Source organism: Salmo salar, chromosome 23, assembly GCF_965601325.2.
Source record: "Salmo salar chromosome 23, fSalSal1, whole genome shotgun sequence".
Lineage (NCBI taxonomy): Eukaryota > Metazoa > Chordata > Actinopteri > Salmoniformes > Salmonidae > Salmo > Salmo salar.
The window spans coordinates 23349415-23367755 of record NC_138313.1 but is presented as its reverse complement, the minus strand read 5'-3'; the positions used below and the strand labels follow the sequence as shown (position 1 = coordinate 23367755).

The 18341-nt window shown below is 44.3% G+C and overlaps 1 protein-coding gene across 2 annotated transcripts; it reads right to left on the bottom strand.

The window, feature by feature from the left end:
- On the bottom strand, window positions 1-17948 carry prkaa2 (protein kinase, AMP-activated, alpha 2 catalytic subunit). 2 transcript variants are annotated; one of them, XM_014169239.3, is made up of 11 exons: window positions 17548-17948; window positions 16061-16202; window positions 15321-15414; window positions 10522-10666; window positions 10104-10191; window positions 9784-10008; window positions 9446-9608; window positions 9164-9331; window positions 8768-8923; window positions 5250-5376; window positions 1-5094 (listed from the first exon to the last, which is right to left on the bottom strand). In XM_014169239.3, exons 1-11 carry the CDS (start codon window positions 17645-17647, stop codon window positions 4832-4834), a joined length of 1671 nt encoding a protein of 556 aa, XP_014024714.1. In that variant the 5' UTR covers window positions 17648-17948; the 3' UTR covers window positions 1-4831. The 2 variants fall into 2 exon arrangements, with proteins under 2 accessions (XP_014024714.1, XP_014024713.1); XM_014169238.3 differs by having other exon boundaries at window positions 9149-9331; window positions 17548-17945.
- Between the last annotated feature and the right edge of the window lie 393 nt (window positions 17949-18341).

Genomic DNA, 18341 nt, shown 5'->3' with positions numbered 1-18341 from the left:
TCTAGTGTTTAGGTCAGTTTAATTGTGTTTGACAATAAATACTCAGTAAAGTGCAAATCAGAACAGCAACGTCATGCAATGCATATAACACTGAAAACCACACCTCAGACAGAGAGGAAGAGGTACATTTCGCTCTCACGCACACACAGACAGAAGAGAAGAACACTTTGGTTCCAGAAGTCTGGATACGGTGACAACACACCTTAACCCTTGGAAAGAGGTACACCTTACACTGACAGAGTGGGTGTGTATAACTTGAAGTAGTATGTGTGTGTAAGTAACAGAATATCAGGTCATTGCTGTGAGTAATTGCATGAGTGTAGCAGCAGGAAGGAGAGTTTCTCCCTGACCTTGTAGCAGCTACAGTCAGATATACACGGTGTTCAAAACATTAAGAATCTTCCTAATATTGAGTTCCACCAGTTTGCCCTCAGAACAGCCTCAATTCGTTGGGGCATGGACTCTACAAGACGTCAAAAGCGTTCCACAGGGATGCTGGCCCATGACTCCAATGCTTGTGTCAAGTTGGCTGGATGTCTTTTGGGTGGTGGACCATTCTTGATACACATGGGAAACTGTTGAACATGAAAATCCCAGCAGCGTTGCAGTTCTTGACACAAACCGACATGCCTGGCACCTACTACCATACCCTATTCAAAGGCACTTAAATATTTTGTCTTGCCCAGTCACCCTCTGAATTGCACACATACAGAATCCATGTCTCTATTGTCTCAAGGCTTCAAAATCCTTCTTTAACCTGTCTCCTCCCCTTCATCTACACCAGTGGTCACCAACCTTTGAGTCAAGATCGCTTTCGCATTCAAAAAGCAAGCCAAGATCTACTGCTCAATTTTTTTATTTTTACATTACTTGAAAAATGTAACCTAATAAAAACAGCTCTGTAGGAATGGGGTTTGTGCAGTAGTCCTAATACATTATCGCAGCATATTGGCGATATGCCTGGTCTGCCAATATTGTTCTTCTCAGACCATATTATCTTTCAAAACTTGAGCTTTGATAACATATCAGTTTTTGTAGCACTTGCAAGGCACAGCTGAGCATAAATTATATGGTACAGCACTTGCATCTGATGGCCATTGTGCTTTCAAGACAACTGGGAACTCGAGAGAAAAAAACGACGTCTGTGATCTTGAGGTCGGAGCTCTAGAAAGATGCGAGTTTCCGACTAGGAATTCCGCGTTGGATGACCGTTCAAAACCATTTTCCCGTCGGATCCAGTCGGATCTCGTTTTTCCAGAGTAGCTGTCTTGAACAGAGCATTATTCTCAGTGGAGGGAGGAAGAGAGCCGCAGCGGGTCCGCCTTTCACGGTCACTGCTCTCTCCTTCCTTTCCTCCGGTGAGACTGACCAAAGAGACACCGTCTTCCACTTGATGGCGAAACTCGAGTCGCGCCGCATCTGCCTCATGCGGTTCCTATGACCAGCGAAAGTGAAATATTCCTCGATATTAAAATAGACACGACGCTAATAACAATAAAAACGCAGGACTATCGATACACTTGGCTACTCATTGCAGCGCGAGTGGGAAAAGGGAGAAGAGCGGTTTATGTTTTGTAATAGTGTTCAATAAAAGCAGGGTGACAGTGTTGAATAAAAACAAACTCACTCATAAAACTGCAGCGCTTTGCTGTATTATTTTACAGTATTTCTGTGGTCGTGGTTTTAAAAGTTATTCCATTTTACCTAGGCTAGTATCAAACGTGTTTACGGTGGCCGGGGTCGTGGAGGCTCTGTACGGTAATTTCAGCTATTCGATTGCCAGCACAGTAGGCGCACTCGATTTAGCAACAGATCTCCCGGTCCGCTTGAATCAAGTGCACCTACCCCCAACACACACAAAATCAGGCTTGGCTTTTCTATAGAAATGTTTGGTGACCACTAATCTACATGGACTGAAGTGGATTTAACAAATTACGTCAATAAGGGATCATAGCTTTCACCTGGTCAGTCTGTCATGGAGCAGGTGTTCATAATGTTTTGTACCCACAGTATGTATGTATGTATGTATGTATGTATGTATGTATATAGGATATGCCAATTTATTAAGTACACCACCCAGTTCACAAAAATGTATCGCTCCTACAGACACTGAGTCACATGGCTGTGGCTTGTTATATAAAACAGGCATTCGGTTACTGTTCAATTGAACGTTAGAATGGGCAAAACAAGTGACTTAAGCGACTTTTAGCCAAGTATGATCATCGGCGCCATGCCCCGGTTGCAGTATCTCAGAAACGTCCGTCCTCCTGGGCTTTTCACACACGACAGTGTCTAGGGTTTACAGAGAATGGTGGGACAAACAAATAACACCCAGTCAGCAGCAGCCCTGTGGGTGAAAACAGCTCGTTGATGAGAGGTCGAAGGAGAATGGCAAAAATCGTGCAAGCCAACAGGTGGGTCACAAACAAACTCGTCACGGATGGGCTATTGCAGCAGACCACCACACCGGGTTCCACTCCTATCAGCTAAAAACAACAAATGGCTCAGGTGGGTACGCGATAACCAACACTGAACAACTGAGGAGTGGGAAAACATCCCCTGGAACATGCCAGCGAGTTCAGTTTACTTGAGTGGCCTGCTCAGTCCCCAGACCTCAACCCAATAGAACGTCTTTAGGATGAGATGGATGTTCGCAGCATGAATGTACCGCCGTCCAATCTACACTAACTGCATGGCGCCATCGCATTAGCATGGACCAACATCCCTGTGGAATGTTTGACACCTTGTAGAATCCCCTGAAGAATTCAGACTGTTCTGGAGACAAAGGGGGGTCCGACCGGTACTAGATGGGAGTATACATACGTGGGTACTGTCTTGCATGTATAGTGTCATACACAGACAAAACAGACTACGCTCTCAGAATAGAGATGTGATGACAGAACTGCTGCACAGGACAAACAACAAGGAAACAAATGACAAGGAAACAGAAGGAAAGAAGAGAGGTTTAGTGTCTTTTTTGACTCTTTAACTGGCCCAACAGAGGTCTACAATTCCCTCGGCGAAACACACACTACTGCAAATATACACAACAAACCAATAACTCTAGAGGGAGGGAAGGAAAGAGAGAGAGAGAGACAAATGATTCTACATTTAATAACAAACGGGACAACCATTATGGTACCAGAACAGACCAGAGAAACACCCACACACTAGCATGCATCAGATCAGCAAGAGCCCAGCCCTCACTGGCTCCAGCCGAACAAGAGACAGGAGTCCGGAAGACTATATACTGTAAACCATTTGACAATTGGTAAAGGGAGATTTGTTCCAGTGTTCTGTCATATCTATTCTCCCTCTTCCTGTATCTTTAGTTATGTTAGTCAGAACTCAAATCTCATTGGCACATAAACTACAGTACCGTATGTCTTCTCCTGACCAATCCCTGGCAAGCTGTCTGTCAGTCCTCTCCTCTACACACAGGAGTGTACACACACACACACACACACAAAAACAGTCTGCTTGCCATTCTGTTTCTACAAACAAAAACAGCCACCAAGCTAGAAACAACGCGTGTTAAGGCACCTGGAGAAAGGTTCACTACAGATACACTTCCTTCCCTCCTCCTCCGTCAGTTAGCATCAATGCTAACTAATCCACAGAACAATATTGCCAGTCAGTTAGCCTCCTCTCTCTCTCATCACCTACAATCTCTTAAGTCAGTATATAATTCTCAAACATCAGCAGTGCTCCAATACTCAATATTCAGTACCACACAGAGCCTATAAAACAACCTGTTTAAAATAAATAAGAATATGATATCTAAATAATAATAACAATCCTCTCTAACTTCATTTCTGGTATGTTACAATCAACAGCTACTACACTACTCAAAGTAACAGTAATATAAATATATATGATACATATGGATAACAAAATCTGTGTCGTTACAAAAACCATATAAAACCATATATAAAATGCTCAGTGTGTTTGTTCTACAGTGGTGGCTATTCTGGAGCTGATTGGAGGTTGAGAGTAGTCAGGGAGGCGCCGCTTATCTGTAAACAAACATTATTGCCGCATTCACATGCTAGTCGGAACTAGGAAACTCAGAAATGTCCGACATGCTAACTGGTTGAATGCTGCACTTGCATAACTACAACCAGTTAGAAATGTCAGTTTCTTAGTTTCGACTAGCATGTGAACGCGCCATATGGGAGCTACAGTAGATTTGACTTAACGTGACCTTGCCCCAACAAGTGAGACCTCTAACCTTTCCCACGGCCAGACTGGCTCTGGCAGACTGGCTCTAGACCAGGGATGGGAAACTGGTGGCCCGCGGGTCGCATGGCCACTTTTGTAGGCCCGCAGATCAATTCCTTCCGCTGTCAAGACTAAACTAAAAAAATATATAAATTGCCAAATTTTGCTTAGGGCCTCCAAAACACTGACTGCATGTGTGTGTATGGATGTGGGTAAGCAGTCCCGCGAGCCACCGCACCCCCTAATGATGAGTTCAGATTTTTTGTGGCCCCTACCCCCATCAACGTTGCCCATCCCTGCTCTAGACAGACAGGAAGCCTAACCAGAGATCTAGGATCAGTTTATCTTGCCTAGCCCAAACTACAACACCAGGAGGTAACAACTGACCCTAGATCTGTGGTTAGAGGCATGTCTGCCCTGCAGTGGTCAGTGTTCTGCAGTACTTGGAGAATTAGGTCAGGATCACACCAATATAAAACTGTCTAAATAGGTGCAGGGCAGTGTTCTGTTTCAGATGGTTATGCAGGTGGGACCTGGAGTTTTCCGGACTATATGACATTGACCAGGAAAAACTCCAGGCCCCTAGTTACCCAGTGGGGGTTTACCCTCTCTAGCGGGCCAGCGTGGTGATGAGACTGGCACACATCTCAAAGAAGTCCATAGTGTGGCTGCCCTGCCGCGGGGTGGGGGCGGAGGTGAGGAGGGCAGCGCTGGAGCACAGCGACCCAGGCAGAGAGGAGCTGAGCTTGGGGAGATCCACAGCAGGACAGGCTGAGTCCACACTGAGTCTGGGTCTGTGGAGCCCTGCAGTGGAGCCTGACCTCTGGGGGGTGGAGGAGCCCGACTTAAACCCTACTGCGTCCATGATGTCATCTGGGGGAGGAGAGATTAGTGTTTTTGTCATTACTCATCTTCTGCACTCAGTAATACGTTGTAAAAGGAGGAAACTCTCTAAATTCTGTTTTCAGAATTAACCAGATATCAAAAAGTCAGTTTCCTGTTATAAATATGCTGTGTAGCTGGCGTACCGTCGATGCTTTTAAAGTCCAGCAGGTAGGATCTGTTGTCTACTTGGTACAGCTGGAGACACATCTTCACCAGGTTGCCTGTTACTGGGTTCTTCCTCCGAACACGCAGGTGATACGGGTTCACCACCTAAACATACCGGGAAGCATAGAAATAGCACACATAGAACCGATCTACCGCTTCTTAGACTTGCTTTCAATGAGGATGACAGATCAATAATTTCTATGTGAATTTGGTTGGGTTGCCTAAAATGTTGCTTATTGCAGTTAACATCTACACACACACACACACACACACACACACACACACACACACACACACACACACACACACACACACACACCACACACACACACACACACACACACACACACACACACACACACACACACACACACACACACACACACACACACACACCTTAACATGTACAGTGATATAAACTCAGCAAAAAAAGAAACGTCCTCTCACTGTCAACCTCATTTATTTTCAGCAAACTTAACATGTGTAAATATTTGTATGAACATAACAAGATTCAACAACAGACATGAACTGAACAAGTTCCACAGACATGTGACTAACAGAAATTGAATAATGTGTCCCTGAACAAAGGGGGGGGGGGGCAAAATCAAAAGTAACAGTCAGTATCTGGTATGGCCACCAGCTGCATTAAGTACTGCAGTGCATCTCCTCCTCATGGACTGCACCAGATTTACTAGTTCTTGCTGTGAGATGTTACCCCACTCTTCCACCAAGGCACCTGCAAGTTCCCAGACATTTCGGGGGGGGAATGGCCCTAGCCCTCACCCTCCGATCCAACAGGTCCCAGACATGCTCAATGGGATTGAGATCCAGGCTCTTCGCTGGCCATGGCAGAACACTGACATTCCTGTCTTGCAGGAAATCACGCACAGAACGAGCAGTATGGCTGATGGCATTGTCATGCTGGAGGGTCATGTCAGGATGAGCCTGCAGGAAGGGTACCAAATGAGGGAGGAGGATGTCTTCCCTGTAATGCACAGCGTTAAGATTTCCTGCAATGACAACAAGCTCAGTCAAATGATGCTGTGACACACCGCCCCAGACCATGACAGACTCTCCACCTCCAAATCGATCCCCCTCCAGAGTACAGGCCTCGGTGTAACGCTCATTCCTTCGACGACAAACGCGAATCCGACCATCACCCCTGGTGAGACAAAACCAAGGCTGGAGGCACTTTTTGCCAGTCCTGTCTAGTCCAGCGACGGTGGGTTTGTGCCCATAGGCGACGTTGTTGCCGGTGATGTCTGGTGAGGACCTGCCTTACAACAGACCTACAAGCCCTCAGTCCAGCCTCTCTCAGCCTATTGCGGACAGTCTGAGCACTGATGGAGGGATTGTGCATTCCTGGTGTAACTCGGGCAGTTGTTGTTGATATCCTGTACCTGTCCCGCATGTGTGATATTTGGATGTACCGATCCTGTGCAGGTGTTGTTACACGTGGTCTGCCACTGCGAGGACGATCAGCGGTCCGTCCTGTCTCCCTGTAGTGCTGTCTTAGGCGTCTCACAGTACGGACATTGCAATTTATTGCCCTGGCCACATCTGCAGTCCTCATGCCTCCTTGCAGCATGCCTAAGGCACATTCACGCAGATGAGCAGGGACCCTGGGCATCTTTCTTTTGATGTTTTTCAGAGTCAGTAGAAAGGCCTCTTTAGTGTCCTACGTTTTCATAACTGTGACCTTAATTGCCTACCGTCTGTAAGCTGTTAGTGTCTTAATGATGTTCACCTGTTCCACAGGTGCATGTTTATTAATTGTTTATGGTTCACTGAACAAGCATGGTAAACAGTGTTTAAACCCTTTACAATGAAGATCTGTGTTATTAGTTATTTGGACTTTTACGAATTATCTTTGAAAGACAGGGTCCTGAAAAAGGGACGTTTCTTTTTTTGCTGAGTATATATATACATACACACGGTGCATTTTGCACATTTTGTTACATTACAGCCTTATATTTATATGTATTAAATACATTTTCCCCTCATCAATCTACACACAATACCCCATGACAAAGCAAAAACAGTTTTGAAAATTTTGCAAATGTATTATTATTACTGAAATATATGACATTTATATAAGTATTCAGACCCTTTACTCAGTACTTTGCTGAAGCACCTTTGGCAGCGATTACAGCCTTGTGTCTTCTTGGGTATGATACTACACGCGTCGCACACCTGTATTTGGGGAGTTTCTCCCATTCTTCTCTGCAGATCCTCTTAAGCTCTGTCAGGGTGAATGTGGAGCGTCGCTGCAAAGCTATTTTCAGGTCTCTCCAGAGATGTTCGATTGGGTTCAAGTCCGGGCCACTCAAGGACATTCAGAGACTTGTCCAGAAGCCCTTCCTGCATTGTCTTGGCTGTTGTCCTGTTGGAAGGTGAACCTTCATCCCAGTCTGAGGTCCTGAGTGCTCTGGAGCAGGTTTTCATCAAGGATCTCTCTGTACTTTGCGCAATTCATCTTTTCCTCAATCTTTACAAGTCTCCCAGTCCCTGCCGCTGAAAAACATCCCCACAGCATGATGCTGCTGCCACCACCATGCTTCACCGTAGGGATGGTATTGGCCAGGTGATGTGCGGTGCCTGGTTTCCTCCAGATGTGACGCATGGCATTCAGGCCAAAGAGTTCAATCTTGGTTTCATCAGAGCATAGAATCTTGTTCCTCATGGTCAGAGTCCTTTAGGCGCCTTTGGCAAACTCCAAGGCGGTCATGTGCCTTTTACTGAGGAGTGGCTTCCATCTGGCCACTCTACCATAAAGACCTGATTGGTGGAATGCTGCTGAGATAGTTGACCTTCTGGAAGATTCTCCCATCACCACAGAGGAACTCTGGAGCTCTGTCGGAGTGACCATCGGGTTCTTGCTCACCTCCCTGACCAAGGCCCTTCTCCCCTGATTGCTCAGTTTGGCCGGGCGGCCAGCTCTAGGAAGAATCTTGGTGGTTCTTAACATCTTCCTTTTAAGAATGATGGAGGCCACTGTGTTCTTGAAGACCTTCAATGCTGCAGAAATGTTTTGGTACACTTCCCCAGATCTGTGCTTCGACACAATCCTGTCTCAGAGCTCTACGGACAATACTTTAGAGCTCATGGCTTGGTTTTTGCTCTGACATGCACTGTCAACTGTGGGACCTTATATAGACAGGTTTATGCCTTTCCAAATCATGTCCAATCAATTGAATTTACCACAGGTGGACTCCAATCAAGTTGTAGAAACATCTCAAGGATGATCAATGAAAACAGGATGCACTGAGCTCAATTTCGAGTCTCATAGCTAAGGGTCTGAATACTTATGTAAATAAGGTATTTCTGTTATTTATTTTTAAGAAATTTGCAAAAATGTCCAAAAAATTGTTATCGCTGTGTCATTATGGGGTATTGTGTGTAGATTGATGAGAAGAAAAAAAAAATGTTGATCAATTTCAGAAAAAGTCAAGTGGTCTGAATAATTTCTGAATGCTTTCCACACACACAGCCTCACCTTCCAGTCATACTGTAGCTGTCTCATAGCCCTGTAGACCTCAGCCATGATGTCATAGGGTCTGCTCTGACTCCTGATGCCCAGATGCCACTTGGCTTTCTTCACTGCCAGGGGTTTGGCTCTGGTGGTGTTGAGGGCATCCAGCGGGCAGCGCGCCTGCAGACAGACAGAGCGGAGAGAATCTTTATTATCCCCAACAAGCAGTCATAAATACATGAGGACAAGAAGACTTCATGCAAAACTATACTGCCAACGTTGCATTTGCTACACTGGTATCGCGGAAGAAGCACATCATCAAGTGTTTACACTTCAGAGATATTGTATCTGATTGTATATACATTAAACATGGTACATAGAATAAAACCCGGTAGAAATCATTGCCTTGGGGCTGTCTACCAGCAGGGGGGGCATCCTCTCTGGGTGTGGTTTGACCCCTGGGGGCAGTGACATGCCATCCTCCATGAAGGATCCCTGGGGAGGGCTGGAGGCCAGGTAGAACTCGCTGGCCTGGGTCATGATGCGCCGGTTGTCTATGATCAGATGGTACGCTACTGCTAGCTGGTCCTGGAAAGAGACGGAGGGAGAGAGTAAGAGAGAGGGTGAGAGAAGAGGGGGAGAGGGTGAGTGCGTACTGTATGACTTAGCGTGTGTGCGTACATGCCTGTGTTGCGTGCATACCTGAGGGTCTCCGCTGTACAGGCTGGACATCACCTCAGACTCGGTGCTCTCAAACTTGTCACACACCTCTCGGACTGCCTCCTCATCCAGAATGGTGGAGTCATAGGAAGGGTCCTCAGGAAACAGGTAGCCTGGCAGGTCCTGCTTAAACCACTCATGTTCCCTACACACACACACACACACACACACACACACACACACACACACAGTAACAGTTACTATCCATTATTCTTCTATTATTTTTCTCTGGACCAACCTTCAACCACCACAAACAAGCTTAATCACATTAAAAACATGAGCATCATCATCAGTAGGGAAGGTTAGAGGTCAGGGGTCACCTAATGTCTTTAATGGTAGCCCTCTTGAGCGGGTCGACCTGCAGCATGAGCAGCAGCAGGGAGGCGACGGGGCGAGTGAGGTATTCTGGCATATAGAACACGCCCCCTCTGATCTTCTTAAACAGTGTGGGAACGTGTTCGTCATCAAAGGGCAGAGTCCCACACAGCAACGCATACAGGATCACCCCACTGCTCCATATGTCAACCTCAGGGCCAGCGTATAACCTGTGCACAAAGCACAGAATACACGATCACGCCACAACATGTAGCCTACAGTATCAACCTAAGGATCTGCGTACAGCCTAAACACACACACACACCTTCCGGAGATGACTTCAGGAGCAGCGTAGTTTGGAGATCCACAGCTGGTCCTCAGGAACTCCCCGTCTGACATCATGTTGGACAACCCTGATGACCAGAGCACATCAGTTTTTCAGCATTATCTTCAAATGCCAACCTTACCTAACCTTACTGTCCAAACAAACACAAGTTATTATATTCTGTCTTCCCTCTCCCACCTCTCTCCCCCCCTTCCCCTCTCTGTCGCTCGCTCTCCCTCCCTCTGTCTCTCTCACTCCCCGTCTCCAGTTTAAGGTGTCGGTATATTCTAAAACACAAGTGGTTTGGTTTGACATTTGCTACTGCTGATAGTGGTTATGGCATTGTGGACAACTCAATTTGTTATTTATGTGTGTGTGTGTGTGTGTGCTCTCTATCGTGCATGTGTGTGTAGTGTACCAAAGTCAGCTATTTTGGCGTTCTTGGAATGGTCCAGCAGTACATTCTCAGGTTTGAGGTCTCTGTGCACCACCATGTGTCTGTGGCAGTAGTCTACACCGGAGATAATCTGCTGGAACAACCGACGAGCCTCTTTGTCTTCTACCTACACACAACATGAGGTACAGATGAACAGGTTAGGAGATTATTCGTTTCTAATGTGACTACATGCTTTCACTATGAAAAATGGCACCATAAAATGGCCTGTGTCTATATCTATCTATCAATCAATCGGACAACTGCAGGACAGGAGTGTACTACTCATCAGATGGCTTGTTTGCTTGTTTGATTCGTTTTTGGATCTATTGACCGACGGCCTTTAGGTCCGGAATGATATATCCATATTTTGTTTTGTTGTGTTTTGACATCCCCTTTTGTTTGGGTATTTGGCCCGGCTGGGAAGCTTCAATGGCTGGATAACACTGAATCCAGCAAATATCTATTTGAGTATCAACCATCCATCAATTCTTAAGTAAGAAGTATCCTCACTGTATAATGCTGAATAGTTTTGTTGATATATTTCAATGTTAAACAAATTACTTTAATCATTAACACTACAATTAAAATGGCTGCTGTAGCTATTTCCAGCGATGCAAAAACTGATGTCAAGGAAAATGAGACCTGGAGCAAGGTTGTGGGTGGAAATGCCTCAAAGGAGAATGTTTTACCACTTTTTATCATGGAGAGAGAAATCGTGACAAAGGAGGAGGCCATAGCCAACCCCATTAAGGAGGAGGAGCTCTACCACAGTCTCATACAGGAAATTAATCCAGACCACTTGAGGTCAGTACAGAGAGTACGTGCACTCTGGCATATATATATTCTCAGTAAGGAAGCAAGGGCAAAGCTTCTGATAAGAGGAATAACAGTCAGAGGAAAACAGGTTGTGTTCAAAGAGAATAATCCGTTCAGGTTGAAGTTGCGCATGTCTGACCAGAACTCCATTCAAGTTACAATTAAAGAACTACCTGAATCAGCAGATGATAGTGTTGTGACTGAGTTCCTGGCTAAAGCTGGACGTAAGGTGGTGGGGAGAGTGATGAGATGCATGATAAGATACAAGGGTCAACTTACAAACTGCTCCAATGGAGATCGTTTTGTGTATGTTGAAGCAGCACCCATCATTCCTATAACACGGTCTGTAAAGATCGGCCCTCACTGGATCAAAGTATGACACAATCAGCACGCCAGAAAGGGTCAGGAGATGATAGAGTACAGTCCTACTACACTGGACAACATAAGGTGGATAGAGGAAACTTTTTCACACTATGTGCAGGACAACAATCCTGTCCCCATGAGTAGGGCAGATGTTTCACATATCTCAGCTGAAATGACTGAACGTGAGACTGACGTTGAAGAGGATAATTCCTCGGCTCCCAAGGACAAAGACGTGGCTCAGTTGGTATAGCATGGCGTTTGCAACACCAGCATGGTGTGTGAGCATAACTTCTGTCACTGACATGGCTTTTCAAGAGAATGAGCAATCTGCTGATCATTACATTTTAATGCCAACTCTTCATACATGTCCCCAACAAAACCTGCCTTCAAGACAGAAACTTTAACCCATGAAACTTTTTCAAACCGTTAATCAGGCTAAAATGCTCTGGGACCCTCGTTCCAAACCTAGAGGAATATTGGGAGGTCATCTGAATATTCGTAGCATTATTTCTAAGAGTGAACTGGTAGAACATTTATTGAACGACTCTAATCTAGATTTTTTTCTGTTTCTCTGAGACATGGTTGAAGAAATCTTCTCCCATTTCTGCCTTTAATGTCCCTGGATATTCCATATTCAGGAGGGCCAGGGGAGAAGGCTTATGTACATGAAAGATAACTTTAAATGCAATCGTATCATTAGGAAACATGCCAATGACATTGAAGGTATAAGGCTGAATGTCTTCCTCTCCCCTCATATGTCTCTCACTATTATTGGATTATATCGACCACCAACATCTGATATCTGGTTTTATGACCATCTAAATGCCATGCTTAAAGAATGTGATCATAAGGAGATTATCTTCATGGGCGATTTCTGAGAAAACAAAACTTGCAGGAAAAAACTCAGAGATCACAGATTATTTCAACCTGACTCAAATAATACAGGGTCCAACCAGAGGAACAAAGTCATCCCAGACTCAAATTGATCTGGTGCTTTCTAAGAGACCTGATCAAATAATTAAGTCTAGTAACTTACTAACTGGTATAACTCACCACAATGTTACATTGGTGATTAGAAAGCTCACTAACAAGAGATGTAAGAACCATATTAATGTGCAACAGTACGATAAAAATAAAAATCCTGAAAAGTGAGCAGAGTAACTACGATGCAGCGATAAGTCAAATTGACTGGTCTGATCTGTTAAGCAACGAAGACCCAGAGTCTGGATACAGAACATTTCTGTCAGCTATTGACAAAGTGGATACCTCTTTTACTAGGAAATTTCAACGTAAACCAAGACGGAAAACCTCTCTACCATGGCTCAACGAGGACCTCTGGAGAACGGGATTTCTCCTTGAAAAAAGGACTGAAGTCTGGTAAGAATGATGACAGACGTATATTTGCATCACTGAGAAATAAGGTGGTTGGGAATATAAAAAAAGCAAAAGCAGAGTTCATTCTTAGAGTGATCAATGAAGCAAAAGGAAATGGCAAAGTGATTTGGGAAAATTTCAAACTACCAGGGAGAGGAGCTGAAAAGTCCAAAAACATCCTGAATTAAAGGTTCATGGGATTCTAATTTAAGACTCCAATTTTAACAATTTTTTTGTTGACTCTGTCAGGGAACTGGCTCAAAGATTTTCAACCAAGACCACAGTTCTCACTCCCATAGATAATAATAAACCAATATTCACAATTACTGAAATCTCAGCGTCAGCAGAGGACAGCATTATTAGCTTCTTCAGGAGCTCTAGAACAAAAGATGTAATTGGTCTAGACACTGTGTTCCTGAAGAGACACATTATTCTCTGATTAGCCATATTGTACATCTAGTTAGTCTGTCCATCAAATATGCGTTCTTCCCCAATGCTTGGAAGTCTGCTGCAGTGAGACGCGTTTTAAAATCTGGTGACCCAACACTGGTGGAAAATGATCGACCTAAGCATTCTTCCAGTGCTATCAAAAGTAGCTGAAAGATGGGTGGCTGATGATCTGACTGATCACCTCATTCAGGGCAACTCCATACATCAAATGCAATTTGGATTCAGAACTAACCATTCTAACGGAACAGCCAATTGCTATTTTCTGGAGTACATTAAATCTAAACTGGACATAGGTGGTGAAGTCGGCGCAGTCTTTTTGGATCTTAAAAAGGCCTTTGATACTGTGAATTATGAAGTCCTATCCAAACTATCCTACCTTAATGTGTCCACTGAAGTCATTAGTTGGATGTATTCCTATCTGACAAACAGAAGTCAAAGGGTTCGTTTGGGGGACACTCAGTCGGACTCTCTTTACTATAACATTGGGGTCCCACAAGGGTCAATATTCGGCCCCCTTCTGTTTACCATTTATATAAATTATCTCCCACTTGCTTGCCCACAAGTTAACATGCAGATGTATGCAGACGATACATTTCTGTATGTACATTAAAAAAAAAAATAGACAACTAGTTGTTAACAAATTAACTGAAGCTATGGTACATGTTTCTAAATGGAGGACTAATTCTTGCCTGCATTTATATAGACAAGTCTGTTTGTGTGTACTTCTCTAAGAAATCCTCAGATTCTTCCCAACGAGCTGTTCTTGTTCTTGGGGAAGAATCTGAAAGTTGTGTCTAACTTCAGGTATCTGGGTGTCATTTTGGACTCCAACTTGACATTTAAGAAACATGTAAAGATGGTGGTTAACACGGCTAAGTTTGGATTATCCAACTTCAGGTTTATCAGACCTTTCCTTCCTCTGGAGGCCGACAAACTATATATGCATGCTGTGATCTCACGTCTGAGATATTGCTTCACATGCTGGTCACAAGAAAGAGCTACTATTATGAAACCAATTGAATCACTCGACAAACACTTAAGATTTTTGATATCAAACCAAACAGTTACCACCATTGTCATATCATTTACAAACATAATTTATTAGTCTGGATAGCTTTAAGCAGTATGTAGATGCAAACCTTGTCTTTATGATCCTGCATAGTCTTGCCCCTCCACCCCTATGCAGGCATATCATGCTCAAGGAAAGCACCTCCAGGATAACAAGGGCAGTAACTAGAGGGGATTGCGTTGTCCCTTTTCGACACAGTAAAATTGGCCAACCGGCTTTCTCATTTAGAGCTACAAAACACTGGAATGCAATGCCCATGGACTTGAGAAGCTGCACTGATGATTGTACTTTTAAATTTGAATTGAAAATATGGCTAAAATCTATCCAAACCTGTACACACGAGTTATTTGTGGTTCCTCATATGTAAGACAACAGTTGATGATAGTGTTGTTGTCATTAGAATGAAATATGATATTATTGGATGTATTGTATTTTGTATTGTTTTTGTGAGTATTTGTATAGTGGCTGTGTAATTGTCCTTAGCTGCCCAGGGACTACGGGTGCAAATTAGCTTTTGGCTAACCCCGGCACATTTATATGGGTATTGCATTAATGTAATATTGATGTTGATTAATGTGCATTGTCGTCTGTAAATAAATCAAACAAACAAACAACCAGACAGTCAATCATTCAGTCAGTAAGTCAGTCAGAGACAGATAGACAGCCATTCAGACAGTCAGTCTTTCAGTCAGTCAGAGGTATGTCTCACCCGTCCGTGTTTGCAGATGTAGTCAAACAGCTCTCCTCCTGAGACATACTCCATCACCATGAAGAAATCTGTAGGAGTACTGATCACCTGGTACCTACACACACACACACACACACACACACACACACACACACACACACACACACACACACACACACACACACACACACACACCTTACAGAAGCCAACACGTCTGCCATAGCTCACAATGTCACTGTGGCCTAACCCTAAAAATAACATGGAGAGAGAGAGAGTCTAGACACCTGGAAAGGGATTTACCCAAGTAGGAATTATAAACTTTTATCTTCTTAACCAGTTTTCTGCTAACCGGAGCAAACTGATTCCTTGTGGGTGTGTGGGAGAGAGAGCGAGCAAGAGAGGTGAGAGACTAGAAACGTGGGAAGGGATTTACCCAAGCAGGAATTATAAACTTCCATCTTCTTAACTAGAGATTTCAGCTAAACGGAATTCCTTGTGGGTGTGTGCTCCTGAGGCCCATAGTAAACAAACACAGTGCGTGTGGGTATGTGTGTGGGGGAGAGAGGGGGGGGGGGCTCCTGAGGCCCATAGTAAACAAACACTGAGTGTATGTTGATGTGTGTGGGGGAGGGGGGGGGGGGGGGGGGTGCTCCTGAGGCCCATAGTAAACAAACACTGGGTGTATGTGGATGTGTGTGGGGGAGAGAGAGGGGGGTACTTCTTAGGCCCATAAAAAACAAACACGTATGCGTAATCCTCACAGTTTGATGATGTGAGGGTGTCTGAAGAGTTTGAGGTTCTGTATCTCTCGTTTGATCTTGCCCACCACGTCCAGACTCCTGATCTTCTGTCTGTTCAGGATCTTCACTGCCACCTTATGACCTGTCAACTGGTGCTCTCCAACTACCACACACACACACACACACACACACACACACACACACACACACACACACACACACACACACACACACACACACACACACACACACACACACACACACACACACACACACACACACACACACACACACACACACACACACACCACGTGAACCAACTGGAATGTCCATAGTTTGTCCAAAAAAAGTATAATAATATGTATTGTGTGCTACAATCTGCTACAATGAAGGCTACAGGGCACAATTTGTGCTGATGAGTCAAATATTAAAAACAGTTTAGTCTTTTCCTCCGTTGCCAAGGTCACACAGACTACACTGAGGTAGGAGATAGGCCGGAAAATGTGTGATGTGTATGCTACGCTCAGCTAAACTTTCATTGCCCGATAAAAAACAAAACCCTAGTTGTTTCAGAGTAGTTAACAAGACATGATTCATCACTATTTTTACATTACTGGACTAGCTATATCTATCTATTCACAACAATAAGAAATGTAGATAACAAACCGATAAACATGGAAAACACAACACACCAATTACAGTAAGCCTAAAGCCATACACATAGATTACAAGGTGAATAAATCAAGTGTGTCTGTCTGATCGTCTGTCTGTACTCTGTAGCTCATGGTTAGTCAGTCTAAAAATTTTGCAATATTGTCTGCTTGCTACAATGTAGCAACACTTATTGTTGGCTAGTTCCTGGTTACACACTGTCACACTCATGTCTCAAATCAAACACACCTCCTGCAGTGCAGGGGGGAGAGGAGGAGGGGGGTCTGAATTCTACAAGGTCACGTTGAGACTGCTAGAAAATAGGAAACTTGACGAGGCGTTCTAGATTCTCATTCTGTCCATGCCATTGTATGGTTTACATGATTGGGGAACACTGGTGATGATGAACACTATTAAGCTATAACGTTCATGTTTATTTTCATTTTAAAATGTCCTTTCCATAGCCATATAGGGCAAGTTTAAATGTCTAACGTTACTGTCACTAGCAAAGTCAACCTCCAACATTCACTGGCGGTCAGACGATACAATTATGTGTGACCTGTTTTGTTTTTACACCATCATTGTTGTCGAAGGTAATTATGCATGCTTAGCCTATCATTACTGATAAGAATGAGTGGACAGGCTAGGAATGATATGTTGCTGGAATATTTCACCTTTCAACAAACCTAAACCACATTCTCTACATATCAACCGAGACAACGTTAATATTGCCTATTCGTAACTACGCAGCCACAGCTACGCACTTTGCGTAGCTATTTAAATAGTCCGCCGCAAAGTTACAATCAATAACAACAAATGTTCCCACGACATGACTGTTGACAAGCACGCCACTTAACTCTTTACTTTGCCGAAGGTGCCGACGCCCAGAGTGTCTCCTAGGAGGTAATGTCCGATCTTCACTCGGCCGCCTTCATGTTTCTGCTGTCGTTCTGCCATCTTTACCTTTGAGAACGTTACACCGCTCCGGTAGGCTCGAGCTGGCTGTCTGCGCGGTGCGCGGGACCACCGTACACTAAACCTGTGCGTTCAGTTCGCTTGAACGTTTGCTACGTTGCGGAACGGTTTGTACTGAACGACACGTTTCCCCAAAACGTTCTTGAACAGATTTTGAGGTACATTTGCTACCGTTTCGTGGTTGTGGCTTGAAGCAACGAATGACGTATTTAAAGGGCAGCGGCCATGCTGACAGCGTTCCCCCAACCGCTCCCCGTTTTGGTGATTCAGTACAGCACCGTTTCCGTTTAATTGAACGTCCCATAATGTAAAAATGTATTGAACGCAGCCCTGGGTTTGAGAAAACCTGCGCTAGACAAGGCAACGTCTATCCTATCGAACACCGACTGTGTGGTCAACAGTATAGCTCCAGTTGAGGGGAGGAGGGGTGTGGGGGTTGTGTAGGTAAAAACATGCCATGAGTTTTTAAACATTCCAAACAGATGAACATTCCATATGGTATTTAGGCTCAAAGTCTGCACACTCATCAATCACCTCAGCGATTACAGTATGCTCCGTTGGCTAAAGTAGGCCTATTGGCCTAAACATATATATAGGGTCAGAATTATATTACAGAACAGGTCATTGATGTTAGGCCTAATTTAGGCCAATTCATGTGACCTGTTATTACAGATAA